The 17,682-nt window shown below is 44.6% G+C and overlaps 1 protein-coding gene across 1 annotated transcript in view; it reads left to right on the top strand.

Annotated features, from left to right (window-relative positions):
- Nucleotides 1-17,682, top strand: part of LOC138666468 (zinc finger protein 605-like) — a 36,163-nt gene that overhangs the window by 16,501 nt on the left and 1,980 nt on the right. Inside the window, exons 5-11 of the mRNA XM_069754689.1 lie at nucleotides 7,178-7,368; nucleotides 10,307-10,322; nucleotides 10,433-10,576; nucleotides 10,706-10,885; nucleotides 10,969-11,092; nucleotides 11,176-11,267; nucleotides 11,466-11,556. Of these exons, the coding sequence (XP_069610790.1) occupies nucleotides 7,178-7,368; nucleotides 10,307-10,322; nucleotides 10,433-10,576; nucleotides 10,706-10,885; nucleotides 10,969-11,092; nucleotides 11,176-11,267; nucleotides 11,466-11,556 (838 nt within the window). The remainder of the gene's footprint in view (nucleotides 1-7,177; nucleotides 7,369-10,306; nucleotides 10,323-10,432; nucleotides 10,577-10,705; nucleotides 10,886-10,968; nucleotides 11,093-11,175; nucleotides 11,268-11,465; nucleotides 11,557-17,682) is intronic.

The following is a 17,682-nucleotide window of genomic DNA, read 5'->3' as shown; positions in this document are numbered from 1 at the left end:
ATCCACTTAGATTCCCGTTTCAGGAGTTCAAGGGTAACATTTCCGCCCCTCATATTCATTCGTACTGCTTCAAGTCCCAGAATTTTCGTGCCAGCCAATCGTGAACCGTGTGCAACCAAAAAATGTTCAGCCACTGAAGTAAGGGTTTTTCCTTTAGCCTTGTCCCTCATAGCAGTTGAGATAGTGGAAAAATGTTGCTGTACGCGTCTCTTGAGCTCCTGTGTGCTTTGGCCCACATAAACTTTAGGGCATGGACAAACCAACGCGTAAACAGATTCCGGGACCTACAGTTGAAATAGGCCTTGGTAGGAGTCTGTGGAAACAAAGAAGGCACCATGATCTTCTCATCACAACTGGTGAAAGGGCAAATACTACAGTTTCCACACGGGAAAGTCCCCATAAGTCTGACCCCTCTACGGAGTTTGGTGACCGGCCGTTGAAAGTGGCTATGACTTAAACAGTCCCTCAGACTCCTAGCCCTCCTAGCTACCAGATTGGGTTGTGGGGCAATATGGGGAAGAAGTTTGGGCTCACTCTGTAGGATACCCCAATATTTAGAGAGGATGCCCCGTAGATCCCGCCACTGGTTATTAAAGATAGTTATAATTCCCAGTGGTTTCTCAGTGGTCTTAGTTCTAGTTTTTAGGAGATCCTCCCTTCTACTGTTATTTGCAGCGGAGAAGGCCCGGGAAACAACCCGTTTGGGGTAACCCCTCTCTCGGAAACGCGCAGTGAGCTCACGGGATTGTGTAGTAAACTCCCCATGCTCACTGCAATTCCTCCTGACCCTATAAAATTGACCCTTGGGTATACCTGCTTTGATTTGCAAAGGGTGGAAACTCTCAAAGTGTAGCAAACTGTTGGTGGCCGTGGGTTTCCGATAAAGAGTCGTCAGAATTTTAGAATCCTTCACTTGCAAACTCAGGTCCAGGAACTCAATGTCCGTCTGGGAATAACGTGATGTAAGACGAATGTTCCAGGGGTTATCATTCAAAATGCCCACAAAGTCCTTGCACTGTTCCAGGGTGCCTGTCCAGATAAACACAACGTCATCAATATATCAAAACCATTTTATGACATATTCAGAAAAGTGATCCAGACAGAACACCCTAGTGACCTCCCACCAACACAAAAAAAGGTTGGCGTAAGCAGGGGCGCAGCGAGCCCCCATAGCTATGCCCCTCACTTGCCTGTAGAAGACACGATCGAAGATGAAATAATTCTGATCCAAAATAAATAACAACAGATCCAAAATGAACGAATCGTGTCCTCTATCTCCTGTAGAATTAGAGTCCAGAAAAAAAGATACCGCACGTATACCCAGTTTGTGTCCAATACACGTGTACAGGGACTACACATCCAGGGTCACGAGCCACACCCCCTGCGGGATTTCAAGATTCTGAAGTTGCACAATGAGAGATGTAGAATCCTTGACATATGACTTGAGGGACACGACTAAAGGCTGAAGACAAAAATCAATGTAAACACACGGCCGTTCAAGTAACCCACCAGTCCCGGAAACTATAGGCCTCCCCGGAGGGGCCTGTAAAGATTTGTGCACCTTTGGAAGCATGTAGAAGGTGGGAATCCTGGGATGGTGGTTAGTTAGAATCTCTCGTTCCCGTTTGTTGATAATATTCCATGTGTATGCAGCCTCCAGTAAACGACTCAATTTACCCTGGAAAACAGAAGTAGGGTCAGAGGGGAGCATTTGGTAGCACTCTGAGTTACCTAGTTGGCGCATGGCCTCCTGTGAATAGAGGTCAACCGGCCAAATAACCAAGTTGCCCCCCTTATCTGCTTCACGAATAACAAAGTCCCTATTGGAACCTAATTTAGCCAAAATAGCCTGATCTTTCTGGCTGATATTCCTCCCCCTATTTGGATCAAGCTTGAGCTCGTGTATCTCCCTACACACAGCGTTAAAAAAAACTCTGCACCGCTGGAAACATGGTGAACGGGGGTGGGGGGGGGTGGCTTGTGAGGGTAGCCTACCAGTAAATGTTCTTCTAGGCTGGCACTCATCACCCTCATCCAGAAGGTCCAAGAGATCCCTTAGGACAAGTCTGTCGGCCATGGGTAGTTCATCTAGGGCCGAAGGTCGATGATAGAGCAATTTAAAGGTAAGCTGTCTGCAAAACAGATAGACGTCTTTAATAAAAGTAAACTTGTCGAGCCCACTGGTAGGGCAGAAAGAAAGACCCTTTTGTAATAAGGCAATTTCATGCTCTGATAAAACATATTTAGAGAGGTTAATAATTTGCAACTTACCAGTGGCCCGAGAGAAGTCAGATGTTAGCGTCTCCTGTTCTGCCGCGTCTCCCGTTGGTACCGAGGCGACCACGCTTTGCGGTTCCGATTGCGCCTCTTTTGGGATACGTCTCCTCCTCCGGCCCCTCCTCCTGCGCTTTCGATGACGCTTATTTCCGACGATAAAAAACCGTCACTAGAAGGTGCATCTGATAGCGTGGCTACGTCATTCTCAACATGGTCCGGCCCTTTTCTCAGCCTCCGATTCCCCTTATGTGTCCATTTAAAGGCTTGCCCGTTCTTAAAGTCCATTTGATCCCTCGTGAATTTCTGTCTCTTTTTAGCAGTAATGTCTTTTTCAAAATTATCAAGGGTAGTCTTGAGTTGTTCTTGGAACGGTTCCACCAGAGACTTACGGTCAAAGCCATCCAATTTGCCCTCACATAGTAGAAGCTTATCTTTTAGGGATTTAAGGACCCCCTGATCGTGTTCGATTAGCATGTCCAATATAATGAAAGAGCATTTGGACAGACCAGACTCCCAAGTCCTTTGAAACCCATCGTCAACCTCACAGTCGGGGAATATTTGTACTCGCTAAGTCCCCTAGGAATAATGCCAGTACGCTTATATTCTTCTAGAGTCTTTAAATTCCACCAGGGTTTGGCATATGCTTTATGCAGGTTAGTTAACTCCCTAGTCACCTGATGAAAATCACTGGTCCCAGACCCAGTATCTGTCGTGCTCAGGGTATCCTCACTAAACAAGTTCTTCGCCTTATTACTCCATGCGGCTTCTCTAGCCGCCAGATCTATAATATAACGCTGGGAGCGTCACTCTGTCCGAAGCCTTTATAGACTGCGCAGGCTGTTGTGAATTCTGTTGTCGAACTCCCTCCTGTGGTCGTGAATGGTACTTCGGCGAGTTCTGTCTATGGGCTCCCTCTGGTGGCTATGAGTGAAGCTGCTGCTTCTGAGGTTCCTTACACAGGTGACGTGGTTTATCCTTTGGTTGGCTGCTCTATTTAACTCCTCTCAGATCGTTACTCCATGCCAGCTGTCAATGTTTTTGCATTCGTTCAGTTCGCTCCTGGATCTCTCTGGTGACCTGCCTTCTCCTGCAGAAGCTAAGTTCCTTATTGTCTTATTTTGTTCTCTGTTTTCTTGTCCAGCTGGTTTTCATGATTTTGTCTTGCTAGCTGGAAGCTCTGGGATGCAGAGTGGCCCCTCCGCACCGTGAGTCGGTGCGGAGGTCTTTTTTGCACACTCTACGTGGTCTTTTGTAGGTTTTTGTGCTGATCGCAAAGTTACCTTTCCTATCCTCTGTCTATTTAGTAAGTCTGGCCTCCCTTTGCTGAAACCTGTTTCATTTCTGCGTTTGTGACTTTCATCTTTACTCACAGTCAATATATGTGGGGGGGCTTCCTTTACCTTTGGGGAATTTCTCTGAGGCAAGGTAGGCTTTGTTTTCTATCTCTAGGGCTAGAAAGTTCTTAGGCTGTGACGAGGCGCCTAGGTCTGGTCAGGAGCGCTCCACGGCTATTTCTAGTGTGTGTGATAGGATTAGGGTTTGCGGTCAGCAGAGCTCCCACATCCCAGAGCTCGTCCTGTATGAGGTTTAATTATCAGGTCATTCCGGGTGCTCCTAACCACCAGGTCATAACAGCAGGCGCAAGCGCCGGCGCAGTCTGGCCCCCACAGAGTGACGCTCCCAGGAGATCGCGGTATGCGTAAACACTGAACGCATACCGCGATCTCCACCGGAGAGTCAGGGACCGCCAGGAGGGTAAGTATATTCACCTTTCCCCGTTCCAGCGCTGCGTGCGGCTCCGTCTCCCGGCTCCTCTGCTGTGACAGTTCAGAGGGCGCGATGACGCACTTAATGCGCGCCGGCGCTGCCCTCTGACTTACCAGTCACAGGCAGAGGAGCCGGAATGTGTCTTCAAGAAAATGGCGCCGGAAAGCGCGGACTGCGCAGGCGCCGATTCCTGCTGCCGGAATCGGCGCCTGCGCAGTCCGCGCTTTCCGGCGCCATTTTCTTGAAAACACACCTGCAGTGGAGCCGGACGATAGGTGAGTATGGTATTTTTTTTTTTTTTTTATATGGCAGCAGCATACGGGGGCATACACACTGGAGCGTCTTATGGGGGGCATATCATACAATGGTGGCGCAGGATGGGAGCAGCACATGACAGAACGGGGGCAGGATGGGAGCAGCACATGACAGAACGGGGGCAGGATGGCAGCAGCACATGACAGAACGGGAGCAGGATGGCAGCAGCACATGACAGAACGGGCACAGGATGGCAGCAGCACATGACAGAACGGGCGCAGGATGGCAGCAGCACATGACAGAACGGGCGCAGGATGGGAGCAGCACATGACAGAACGGGCGCAGGATGGCAGCAGCACATGACAGAACGGGCGCAGGATGGGAGCAGCACATGACAGAACGGGCGCAGGATGGGAGCAGCACATGACAGAACGGGTGCAGGATGGCAGCAGCACATGACAGAACGGGCGCAGGATGGGAGCAGCACATGACAGAACGGGGGCGCAGGATGGGAGCAGCACATGACAGAACGGGGGCGCAGGATGGGAGCAGCACATGACAGAACGGGGGCGCAGGATGGGAGCAGCACATGACAGGATGGGAGCAGCAAATGACAGAATGGAGGCCAGGATGGGAGCAGCACATGACAGAACGGGGGCGCAGGATGGGAGCATCACATGACAACGGGGGCGCAGGATGGGAGCAGCACATGACAGGATGGGGATGCAGGATGGAGCAGCACATGACAGAATGGGGGCGCAGGATGGAGCAGCACATGACAGAATGGGGGCGCAGGATGGAGCAGCACATGACAGGATGGGGACGCAGGATGGAGCAGCACATGTCAGGATGGGGATGCAGGATGGAGCAGCACATGACAGGATGGGGGCGCAGGATGGGAGCAGCACATGACAGGATGGGGACGCAGGATGGAGCAGCACATACCAGGATGGAGACCATATACCAATATAAATGCTCGCCACCCGCTCTTGTGTGTATGGGGCTATTTTATATCCCCTTGTTTTTAATGTTTTTTTAGTGTGTTTTGCCTTTTGTAATTTTTCAATATTAATAAAGCTGTGATTTCATATTGGTCTGGTAGTGACTCCCATTTGTAAGGCCTACCTGTTCTCTCTTAGTATATGTTTGGTAGTTTTAGGCCTGGTCTGAGTCCTATGTACCGTGGTGCCCCCATCTTTCTCTTTATCGGGAAAAACAGTGTGGTAATGCTTGATTGAACCAAAAACAGGCAGATAACACATAAAACAATTCCAGAACAGTGCCCAAGATGGTTCACATTAGAGCCTCACCCTTCCGCTGACTCGCCAGGATAACAGCTGTGACTTCAGATCTTCCAGGGTCACTACCTTACCTTTGGCACATACACAGAGAGAAGGTAACGATAAGCATAGGAAGATGACAGCCCATTCAGTCCATACCAAGTACAAGGCCAATTGATCCGAGAATCACAACCTGGCTTCTCCAAACGTCTCCATGGAGTCAGATGACCAGTGGGTCCCAATTGTGGCTTTCTCCAAATGTATCCATGGTTCAGCAATGGTCAATGGAACTGATCTGTATTCTTCCAACCGGAGCCGAAATCCCTTAAGTTGTTTCCTGTAGAATGATTGATCCGTGTCCCTCGTGATGGTGTCATGATATTGGCTGCTTATCTGTCTCTGGTCCTTTGGATGTAAATGTATTGGCAGAATCTCTGGCTGTCTCTGAGTCTCTTTATACAGAGGCATGTAACCTAATTTTAGATCTAACAAGTGTCCTTCAGTCCAGCCTCACAGATAAGGAGAAAAATGGTGATGAGATCAAGTAGCATTACTTGATTATTTAATCTACTAGATGGTGGCCCGATTCTAACGCATTGGGTATTCTAGAATATGTATGCATGTATGTACGTCGCGCTGTGAGTGGGGGTTAAATTCCGTGCCAATATCGCTGATTGGTCTCGCCCGGCTGGCTGCGACCAATGAGCGAGGCGTGGTTGAAATTCCGCACCAATTCGCGGCTGGACTGTGTTTCGCTGATTTGTCGCGGTTGGCCAGGCACGACTAATCACCGAAGCGGTGTTCCGATTATAACACAATTCAACTCTAATTCCTTCATTCTTAAAAATATAGTGAATAAACACTGGGGTATCTTGAAAGATGATAAAATCTTGGGGAATCACATCCCCTCATCCAAGTTTCATATATAAAAAAGCCTGCAATCTTGGCAATCTTATTGCACCTACAGTACAGCACCATCATGCCCGAAATACAACATTTTTCGAAACAACTATTAAAGGTTTCTTTCCCTGCTGTAAATGTACAATGTGTAAAAAAAACACAAAGTAAAAAGCAACTTGCAGTTGTTAGATATGGTAAGAAATGCGATATTAAGCAATATATTACATGTACCACAGAAGGGGTTAAATATGTCATAAAATGCCCATGTGACAAACTATATGTGGGCGGAATAAACACCCACTTAAAGAGAGGATAAGCGAACACATGCGTAACATAAAACAAAAATTCATGGGCCACCCTCTGTCTAAACATTTCGTGGAAAAACACACCAGTGATCTAAATTCCATGGAAATCACGGGGTTTGAAAAAATACCTGTACCCCGGAGAAAAGGTAACTACATTGTAACTATGTCTAGAGCAGAAAGCAAGTGGATTTTTATGCTAGACACTCTTATTCCAAAGGGACTGAACAGTGAGATAGAACTCTTTGGGTTCCTATAGGATCATCTGACCATTTCCCTATAAAAGGATCTATCTAAGCACTTAGGACCATCCCTGATGAAGGAAAGCGCTCTTTCAGAAACGCGTAGGATATTGGTCCTTTTTGCGATCTGTACTTTCTCAACGCTCAACTCCAGACTATCCCGCGGCTCCACGTGACCGATGACGTCACGGCAGGTCCTGCTCCGTTCATCGCGCACCGCGAGGAAGCAGTGAACACAGCCAGAAGCTGGGACTCATCAAGCTACACAGGACGTTGGATATCTCCACCGCCTGCGTCACCGACGAAGGAACAGCGTTCTCACGCAAGACAAGAGCTCCAACTAAGGTAACAGGCGGCGGTGCACAGCAGATTTCCAACCCGGTTAATCTGTCTGTAGCACGCCGCACTACCTCACCTACTGAAGCATTGTTACCGGCCAGGGCTGCTTCTTTTACTTTTTTATTTTTGTTTTTTCTATGACGTTTTAAAGTCTTTCACCAGACTGAGATATTTCTACCCTATAAGGATTACGTACTCGGTTACCCAGACTGTGAACTTTTAGGGACTCATCTGATAAGACTTATCTATCACTGTCTTATTTACACGGTGCAATTTATTGTCACTCCGCTGTAGGCATTTATCTAAGCTCGATCATTACTAGGTGGCCAACATTTGGGCATATTGTTGCTTATTGCTACTAGAACTATATATTTATACTCCGACAATCCGCATTAAAGAATCCCTTAGCAAGTTAGAATAACTCTTAAAGAAATGAGGGACCTTTGGGAGGTTGCGACCCTGGAACGCTATTTAGCATACGACTGTATCCAAAAGGGACTCATAGTCCAGAAAGCTCTATCTGGCGATATTGTGGACCCCAACACTTTGGCTGAATGGGACTTTATGTTTAAAGAATTCTCAAAAAAGGCAGTGGGATTCATCATCGAAAAAAGATGAAAACAACTTATGGACAGTAAAGAAAAAATAGCAACTCTTTTTGATACAATTAAACCTTATAAAAACCATCCTGACATTATTAAGATGTCAACAAACATAAATATCAGAATCAAGAATAAAGAAAAGGAAATTATAGACCGAAAAAAAAATGCAAATTCGGCCGACGCTATCCCGGAATGTGCTTTTAAAAATTCATCCCAGAACGAACAATTATTCGAAATAGTAGATGAGACAGGAAGTAATATATCCACTTCCCTCATCTCTGATGATCAATTCTCTATACACCCTACTCCACCGCCCAGTATTGTTTAAACCCCTGATCCCCCCCCCATGGACACCGACAGAAGGTCCATTATAAACACAGATTTGAATGCAAATCAATTAAATTCTTCTACCAATCCATCCTCCACACCACTGTCTAACCATAACAGGTTTGAAGTCCTTGAATCAAACCAAGAGGAGGAAGAGAACAACCCTAACTCCAACTGTGATGAACCATCTACTTCAAAGAAAAAACAAACTAAAACCAATCCTACAAATCCACAGATGCCTAAGAAACAATCCTTAAGGCATTTTTTTCAATCAGTCCCCAAAAAAGTGTAAGAGGAGCTGTAGGGGGGGGGAGGGGGAATTCACCAAAAAGAAAAAACTAATGAAACAACAAAATAATAATAATCAAGGGAAGGCATATTTAACTTAAGCAAACATATGCTGGATAAAAATGAGCTTGCGTTACTAAATAAAGGCTTGAAATATGCCCCCTCCAGTAAAATGGATAAATTTCAGGCTTTTATAGGAATAAAACTTTTTATGAGAAAACTGGCCATAAAGAGGCATTTTATGAAAGCGGCTATCACTACAACACAGACCAGTTCCTCTACAGACCCTTACGTTCATACTGCACTGAAGAAAAAAATCCCATTTTCATCCCCGTAACGAATATTCAGAGCCTATGGAAACTTTTCAAAAAAACGTTATTGATGAAAAATAGATGTTCCAAATTTACATATAACTTAACTAGGTGTTTAAATCCCGCGGCAATATCGCTGATTGGTCACGGACGGCCGCGTAGTATATAGCACAGCCAAGTAGTATATAGCAGCCACGTAGTATATAGCACAGCGATGTAGTATATAACACAGCCCACGCAGTATATTGCACAGCCACGCAGTATATTGCACAGCCACGTAGTATATTGCACAACCACGTAGCATATAGCACAGCGATGTAGTATATCTACGTGGCTGTGCTCTATACTGCGTGGGCTGTGTTATATACTGCGTGGGCTGTGTTATATACTGCGTGGGCTGTGCTATATCCTACGTGGGCTGTGCTATACACTACGTGGCTGTGCTATATACTATGTGGCCGGCCGCAAACAATCAGCGACAGGCGCAGTCCGGCCGCGAATTGGCGTGGTATTTGAACCACGCTTCGCTAATTGGTCGCGCCCGGCCGGCCGAATCCTGTGTATTCATTGCATTATTCTGAAATCTTCATAAATAAACTACATACATATTCTAAAATACCCGATGCGCTAGAATCGAGCCACCATCTAGTTTTTCAATATTCTACTTCATTAAAAACTGGAGAGGAAGCGACACAGTCATCAAACTAGGACACAAGTTCTCCTATTGAGAGCTGAAGATGCAGTACCACAGCAAGGAGTGTGTGACCCTCATCGAATGGACTATGCAGTCCTCACAAATCACCTGGGAGCTGTGAGTAGCTCTGAGGAGCCGTAGTGGCACATCTCAGCCCGTATGGTCTCCTCAGGGGATGATGGGCCTTCCCATAAAGTTTGCTGGACTGATGAAGCTTGTAACAAAAGTTATGTACCGCCACATGTAGCCGGAAAGTTCCTGACTGCACAATGCAGAAGAAGCATTCATAAAGTGTTGTGCCTGCTATCTGACGTACCGTATTATTAGGATTATAAGACGCCCTTTTTTCTCCCAAATTTGAGGGGCCCCTCTCATAATCTGAAGGCATGCGTAGATTAAAATCTTGGGAGACAAAATAACAGGAGACCTGTGCCGTCCCTGCGGTGTACATCTATGTTCTGGTGCCCAAAGATTTAATTATTTTTAAAATCACGTTTAGGTGTTAAAAAAAATAATAAAATGTGTCTTCTGCCTTTTTTTCATGTTTTTTTTCTTCCTACAGGAATTGTTAGCGCCAATTTTGTTTTAAAACATTTTAATATCTGCTTTTTCTGATGTTTTTCTTGTAATATAGGAAAGTCAAAGGCCAGAAATAAACCCCAAAAATCACTGTACATGGAGACTTTGGGATCAGATAATTTCTGCCTGTTTCTTCTGTAAAGAAGAAAACTAAATACTGTAAAATAATAAATCTCCTCATATGTTTCCCTTATTATCTCGGGTAATTGTATTATTACACAGGATTTTATGATGTTACATCAGCTCATTTTCTTCTCATTCAGGTCTCTACAATATCGGATCCTCTCAGTGAAGATCTTCTATATAAGAGAATTTTCCTGATTTACCCATCAGAGATGGATATGGACAGAGACAAGATGGCAGAGAGGATATTACACCTCACCCTAGAGATCCTCTTCCAGCTTACTGGAGAGGTGAGAGATTCTGATGACGTCACATTACATCATTCTTATCTATGGGAATAACAGATGGACAGAACTGGAGAGGTGAGGACTCTGGAAATGTCTGTAGTGAGATTTATTATTGTGTCTCTCCATTACCAGGATTACACAGTAGTGAAGAAGACCTCTAGTGAGCGCTGTCAGGACCCTGTGTCTGAGGGATGGGGAAGACCCCTGAGCCCAATCACGGGGCCTCCACCTCACCACCTGATATATGAGGACATCAATCACCAGAAGATCCTAGAACTCATCTACAAGTTGATTGAGCTGCTGACTGGAGAGGTGACACTGCTGGGAATGCTGGGACATTATACAGTAACGCTATGAAGGGATCGGGGGGATGACGGTATCACTGTATGTGTCAGGTTCCTGTAAGGTGTCAGGATGTCGCCGTCTATTTCTCCATGGAGGAGTGGGAGTATTTAGAAGGACACAAAGATCTGTACAAGGACGTCATAATGGAGGTTCCACAGCCCCTCACATCACCAGGTAATAGACAGGACTAAATATATATGGCCTATAATTATCTGTATGTAAAGAATGAATTCACTCCCTGTATGTGTTTCCTCCAGATCTATCCAGTAAGATGACACCAGAGAGATGTCCTCGTCTTCTTCCACAGGACTGTAAACAAGAAGATTCCAATGTTCCTCAGGATCATCAGGTAGATGGAGAGAAGGTGTCATGAGATCTCCCCTATGATGTGTAGACGGCTGTGAAGGTCTTGTGCTCAGTCTTGTTTTATCCACCAGTATTATATGTTTTATACTTGTGTAATGAGAATGGTGGAGATGGCAGGATTAGAGCTGATCATAGATGTGACTCCTCCATCTGTCTGTGACTTTTATAATATGTGTTTCAGGGTAAAGATCTGACCCATATTAATACTACAGAGACATATGTGAGGGGTGATGAGCGGTGTAAAGAGGAGATTCCTACATATGACTACCCAGGTGAGTAGTAACCACTAAATACAGAGAAGTCACAGATTCTTCTCAGTCACCGGCTGTGGCTGCTTTATCGGTGGTGTAGTCCGGTCGTTTCACAATCGTGTGATCACCATTTTGCCTCTAGACCACAACATTATCCTCCATCCAAAACTGTTCAAATGACTTTGGGCATTAAAAGCCCTTTTTATAGAACGTAGATCCTGGAGGATCCAGTAAATCTGTAAACTACAAAGCCAAATGACATCATACGTAGAATGTGCTGACAAGTTCGAAAATCACTTGAAGAAAAATATTATGATGGGCCTGTAAGAGAAAGCAGAGGGTAATGATGCTGTTGGCTTCCTAGAACCTTGATATCTTATTGGATGAATCTCCCTTCTCTCCCTTCTGTGCTGCTGAATGTGCTCATATGGTCCCTACAAGACCAGGTCCAGTCTTTCTGGCCAAACTTCACTTTTATGATCGACAATATTAAATGTGCCGTGAGGGCAAATGTGAATTTCTGTACGATAGCAGCAGAGTTTCCCTTTATCCTGACTTTTCAATTTCTTTTAAAACCGACTAACTTCAAGGAGGATTGTGATAAACTACATAAAATCCATTCCACCTGTTCCATGATATATCTCTGACCTGTGCGTGGCTGATGGCTGTAATATACATTTATTCTTGCCTGCAGGAGATGTGTTGGCTTGAGCTCTGGTTTCATGGATTCACTCCACATCATAAATTACATTATGTTTTCAATCCTGAAGAATTCAGATTACTGCACAATCTCTCCTGAAATGGGGGTGCTAATACTTTCTGTACTCTTCTGTTCAGGACTCATAGTGGCTCCAATGGTCCACCACAAATGAGTGCAACTCCGGTTAAGTGTTGGAGTTCTCCCCTCGTACATACATTGTTGTTGGGGATGTATTAGAATAAGAAAATGTATTTTCTTTACATGTTCATCTGTATGATAGTTGTGGTGGGATCGCCCTGCCTGAGTCTTTTACTCCGTGGTAGTTCTTAAAAAAAGGTCTCCATTGCCTCTTCTAAATTTATCACACGTCAGCTCTGCACTATTATAAATAGTTCTATTTAAAAGTATATTTCTTGTTGAAACTCGTGATAGAAAATATTGGCCTTTACGGTCGCTTATATCGCCAAGAGCTACTGAGACCCACACTTTACTAACCCTGAAATGGTTTTATCATTAGTTACTCTTATATACAGTACAAACCAAAAGTTTGGAAACACCTTCTTATTTAAAGATTTTTCTGTATTTTCATGACTATGAAAATTGTAAATTCACACTGAAGGCATCAAAACTATGAATTAACACATGTGGAATTATATACTTAAAGGGAACCTGTCAAAAGCCCCCCCCCCAGGCGTTTATAACTAAAAGAGCCACCTTGAGCAGCACTGATGCTGCATTCTGACAAGGTGGCTCTTTTAGTTAGGGTCCCTGGCACTGCTGAAATAATAGCTTTTGAAATTTGTCGCCTAATACCTCGAAATCGCCAGGGAGGCAGGTCTTTCCCCCCTAATCCAGACGTCTCCGAGCCATCACTCATTGCCTCTGCACGCCTGGCGCCGCCTCCTCTTCCCTCATTGGCGTTCCTGGCACCTGCTCTGTAAGTTCGAAGGGCAGCACAACTGCGCATGCCCATAAAAAAAAAAATTGCAGCGCAGGCGCCAGGAACACTAATGAAGGAAGAGGAGGCCGCACCCGGCGTGCAGAGGCCATGAGTGATGGCTGGGAGGCATCTGGATTAGAGGGAAAGACCTGCCTTCCTGCAGTATATAACACAGCCCATGCAGTATATAACACAGCCCACGCTGAAAATAACACAGCCCACGTAGTATAGAGCACAGCCCACGCAGTATATAACACAGGCCACGTAGTATATAACACAGCCACGTAGATATACTACATCGCTGTGCTATGTACTACGTGGTTGTGCTATATACTATGTGGCTGCTATATACTACGTGGCTGTGCAATATATGAGGGACAAATTTCAAAAGCGATTATTTCAGCAGTGCCAGGGACCCGAACTAAGAGACACCTTGTCAGAATGCAGCATCAGTGCTGCACAAGGTGGCTCTTTTAGTTACAAACGCCTGGATGGGGGTTACAGGTTCCCTTTAACAAAAAAGTGTCCAACAACTGAAAATATGTCTTATATTCTAGGTTCTTCAAAGTAGCCACCTTTTGCTTTGATGACTGCTTTGCACACTCTTGGCATTCTCTTGATGAGCTTCAAGAGGTAGTCACCGGGAATGGTTTTCACTTCACAGGTGTGCCCTGTCAGGTTTAATAAGTGTGATTTCTTGCCTTATAAATGGGGTCGGGACCATCAGTTGTGTTGAGCAGAAGTCTGGTGGATATACAGCTGATAGTCCTACTGAATAGACTGTTAGAATTTGTATTATGGCAAGAAAAAAGCAGCTAAGGAAAGAAAAATGAGTGGCCATCATTACTTTAAGAAATGAAGGTCAGTCAGTCCAAAAAATTGGGAAAACTTTGAAAGTGTAACCAAGTGCAGTTGCAAAAACCATCAAGCGCTACAAAGAAACTGGCTCACATGAGGACCGCCCCAGGAAAGGAAGACCAAGAGTTACTTCTGCCTCTGAGGATAAGTTTATCCGAGTCACCAGCCTCAGAAATCGCAGGTTAACAGCAGCTCAGATTAGAGACCAGGTCAATGCCACACAGACACATGTCTACTACAACTGTTAAGAGGAGGCTTTGTGCAGTAGGCCTTCATGGTAAAATAGCTGCTAGAAAACCACTGCTAAGTACATGCAACAAGCAGAAGAGACTTGTTTGGGCTAAAAAACACAAGGAATGGACATTAGACCAGTGGAAATCTGTGCTTTGGTCTGATGAGTCCAAATTTGAGATCTTTGGTTCCAACCACCGTGTCTTTGTGCGACGCAGAAAAGGTGAACGGATGGACTCTACATGACTGGTTCCCACCGGGAAGCATGGAGGAGGAGGTGTGATGGTGTGGGGGTGCTTTGCTGGTGACACTGTTGGGGATTTATTCAAAATTGAAGGCATACTGAACCAGCATGGCTACCACAGCATCTTGCAACGGCATTCTATTCCATCCGGTTTGCGTTTAGTTGGACCATCATTTATTTTTCAACAGGACAATGACCCCATTTACACCTCCAGGCTGTGTAAGGGCTATTTGACCAAGAAGGAGAGTGATGGGGTGCTACGCCAGATGACCTGGCCTCCACAGTCACCAGACCTGAACCCAATCGAGATGGTTTGGGGTGAGCTGGACCGCAGAGTGAAGCAATTCTGGGAACTCCTTCAAGATTGTTGAAAGACCATTTCCGGTGACTACTTCTTGAAGCTCATCAAGAGAATGCCAAGAGTGTGCAAAGCAATCATAAAAGCAAAAGGTGGCTACTTTGAAGAACCTAGAATATAAGACATAATTTCAGTTGTTTTACACTTTTTTGTTAAGTATATAATTCCACATGTGTTAATTCATAGTTTTGATGCCTTCAGTGTGAATTTACAATTTTCATAGTCATGAAAATACCGAAAAATCTTTAAATAAGAAGGTGTGTCCAAACTTTTGGTCTGTACTGTATATACTTAAAAAGACTGTTCAGCTTGATTATTTCAGTAGAAGTGTTATTGTCTATATTCACAGTTTTGCCCACGATCCTTTAACTTCTTTAACCCCTCTACATCTGGACTTGTACACAGACCCCTAGGCTTGGGCCACGTTGAAACTTGCTTTTCTGTAGTATAAGATGGCAAGAAGATTAGTCAGGTAGTCTGGCCACAACCGGGAGGGCAGAGAAAATACAAAATCAGAAGACTGAAGAGTAGTCAGTAAACAGACCGGGTCACAACAGGAAACAAATGCACAAGCTGGAGGCTGAGTACAGAGGACTGAACCAGAGGAGAACAAGCCTGTATCTCTCAGCTTCCAGCAATATGATTCGAACTTTAGTAGGGTGTGGTGCTTTCCAATTGGCTGAAGTAGGGAGCAGATCACTTTAACTGGACAGCGTACACACCCAATCTGCCAGAATGGATGGTACCACAGGTCGCAGGCTCCTTAATCTTAGTGGCTGGACAGAGTCTGTGCCCCCAGAGCTTCTGGTTCTGATGTCTCCTCCATTAGCAGCGCCGCCTGCAGAATGAATAAGCAGACGTCATATCCCAGAGGAGATGGGACATAGCATTTGTAAAAGCCCTAATATGACAAAACGTCAGAAAACCAGAGCAGTAGAAATCTCCATAAGAGACTCCATTTTGGACAGTCTAACCCTCAGTGAGTTAATCTATAGGAGTAGTGACAATTTTGACTCCACAGCCACTTTCCGGTAATTAGCGCGCAGTGGATGTTGGAGAGTAAAAATGAAAATATACCATTTTATTAACCAACACATAGTGCCCAGATTGTTCTTCAGAAAACACATGCACTTTAAATTAAGTGGGTTCTTCTCGCTATAGTAATGCCAAATACATTAAAATGGTAGAACTCTGGCAGACGATAGATACATTTTTAACAATTTTTTGTGCAGACACAAGAAAATCCACAATTTCGGATAATAGACCCAAATGAATACAGATGTGTTTAAATCTTCAATGTTTTGGCACAAATCTGTCTTTCTAAAGATCATAGAACCATAGAATGATAGTTGGAAGGGACCTCCTGGGTCATCTGTCCAACCCACTGCTCAAAGCAGGATTCACTAAATCATCCCAGACAGATTTCTGTCCAGCCTGTTTGAAAACTTGCATGGACGGAGAACTCGCCACCTCTCGTGGCAGCCTGTTCCACTCATTGTTTACCCTAACTGTCAAAAAGTTTTTTCTATTATCTAATCTGTGTTTCCCCCCATTCAGTTTCATCTCATGGCTTCTAGTCTTTCCTTGTGCAAATGAAAATAAAAATGATCCTTTTACAATGTGGCAGCCCTTGGGATATTTGTTGACCGCTATTAAGTCTCCGCTCAGTCTTCTTTTCTGCAAGCTAACCATTCTCAAATCCTGCAACTATTCCTCATAGGACATGGTTTGCAGACTGGTCACCATTCTGGTCGCTCTTCTCTGAACTTGCTCCAGTTTGTTGATGTCTTTTTTTTAAATGTGGTGCCCAAAACTGGACACAGAATTCCACGTGAGGTCTGACCAAACAGGAGTAGAGGGCAATAATGACTTCACGTGATCTAGATTGTATACTTCTGTTAATACATCCCAGAATTGGATGATGTATAGGTGATGGCATAAGGTTTCCATGTGCCATGTGAATACCAATGCACATGGACACCTTACTCCACCACTTGGGGACCCTGAACCTGTAAAAACTGATGTATCTTCAGAGAGGCAGATTCGCACCGAAAATGTTGATGATTTAAACAACTCTGTATTCATATGGGTTTATTATCTGAAATTGTGGATTTTCTTGTTTCAGCACAACAAAACGTTAAATTTTTATCATGTGCCGGAGTTCTACCATTTTGATCTATTGACTTTTTACTCCAGAGCACCCATTCAACAGTGAGCACCCCGTTTCTTGACTGTAAATGCCAAATACATTGGTTCTAAATGTGGTTTGAGCACACTGCAAGACTCAGAAGCGAGGGGGAAATTTGACTTTGGGAGAGTGGATTTTGCTGGATTGGTTTATGGAAGCCATGTTGCTTTTGATGAGTCTTTGAACCACTAATAATGTAGAAACCTGTTATGATGGACCTGAGTGGGGACTTGTTGTTTTTGTAAGATGAGTAGAACTTTTTATTGGTAGTATTTTTTTTTTCTACAAACATTGCTTGGTGGCTTTTTATTCCATATTTGGGAGGCAGAATGAACAATCAGTTCAACACCACGCTCTACTGGTTCATCCTATGAGGTTTTCTATTAGACTGAGAACTGTCATTTTCTTGGTGAATAATTCGAATTGTTTGCATAACTTGCCATTTTTATTGACAGTTTAAATTGAAATGTTCAAAATATTAAAGGGACACTGTCACCTGAATTTGGAGGGAACAATCTTCAGCCATGGAGGCGGGGTTCTCGGGTGTTTGATTCACCCTTTCCTTACCCGCCGGCTGCATGCTGGCTGCAATCTTGCCTTGCGCAGGCGTGTGCTACGGAGGACAGAG

Source organism: Ranitomeya imitator, chromosome 2 (genome assembly GCF_032444005.1).
Source record: "Ranitomeya imitator isolate aRanImi1 chromosome 2, aRanImi1.pri, whole genome shotgun sequence".
Taxonomy (NCBI): Eukaryota; Metazoa; Chordata; class Amphibia; order Anura; family Dendrobatidae; genus Ranitomeya; species Ranitomeya imitator.
Note: the sequence above shows the minus strand (reverse complement) of the source record. Positions and strands in the feature narration are given on the sequence as shown.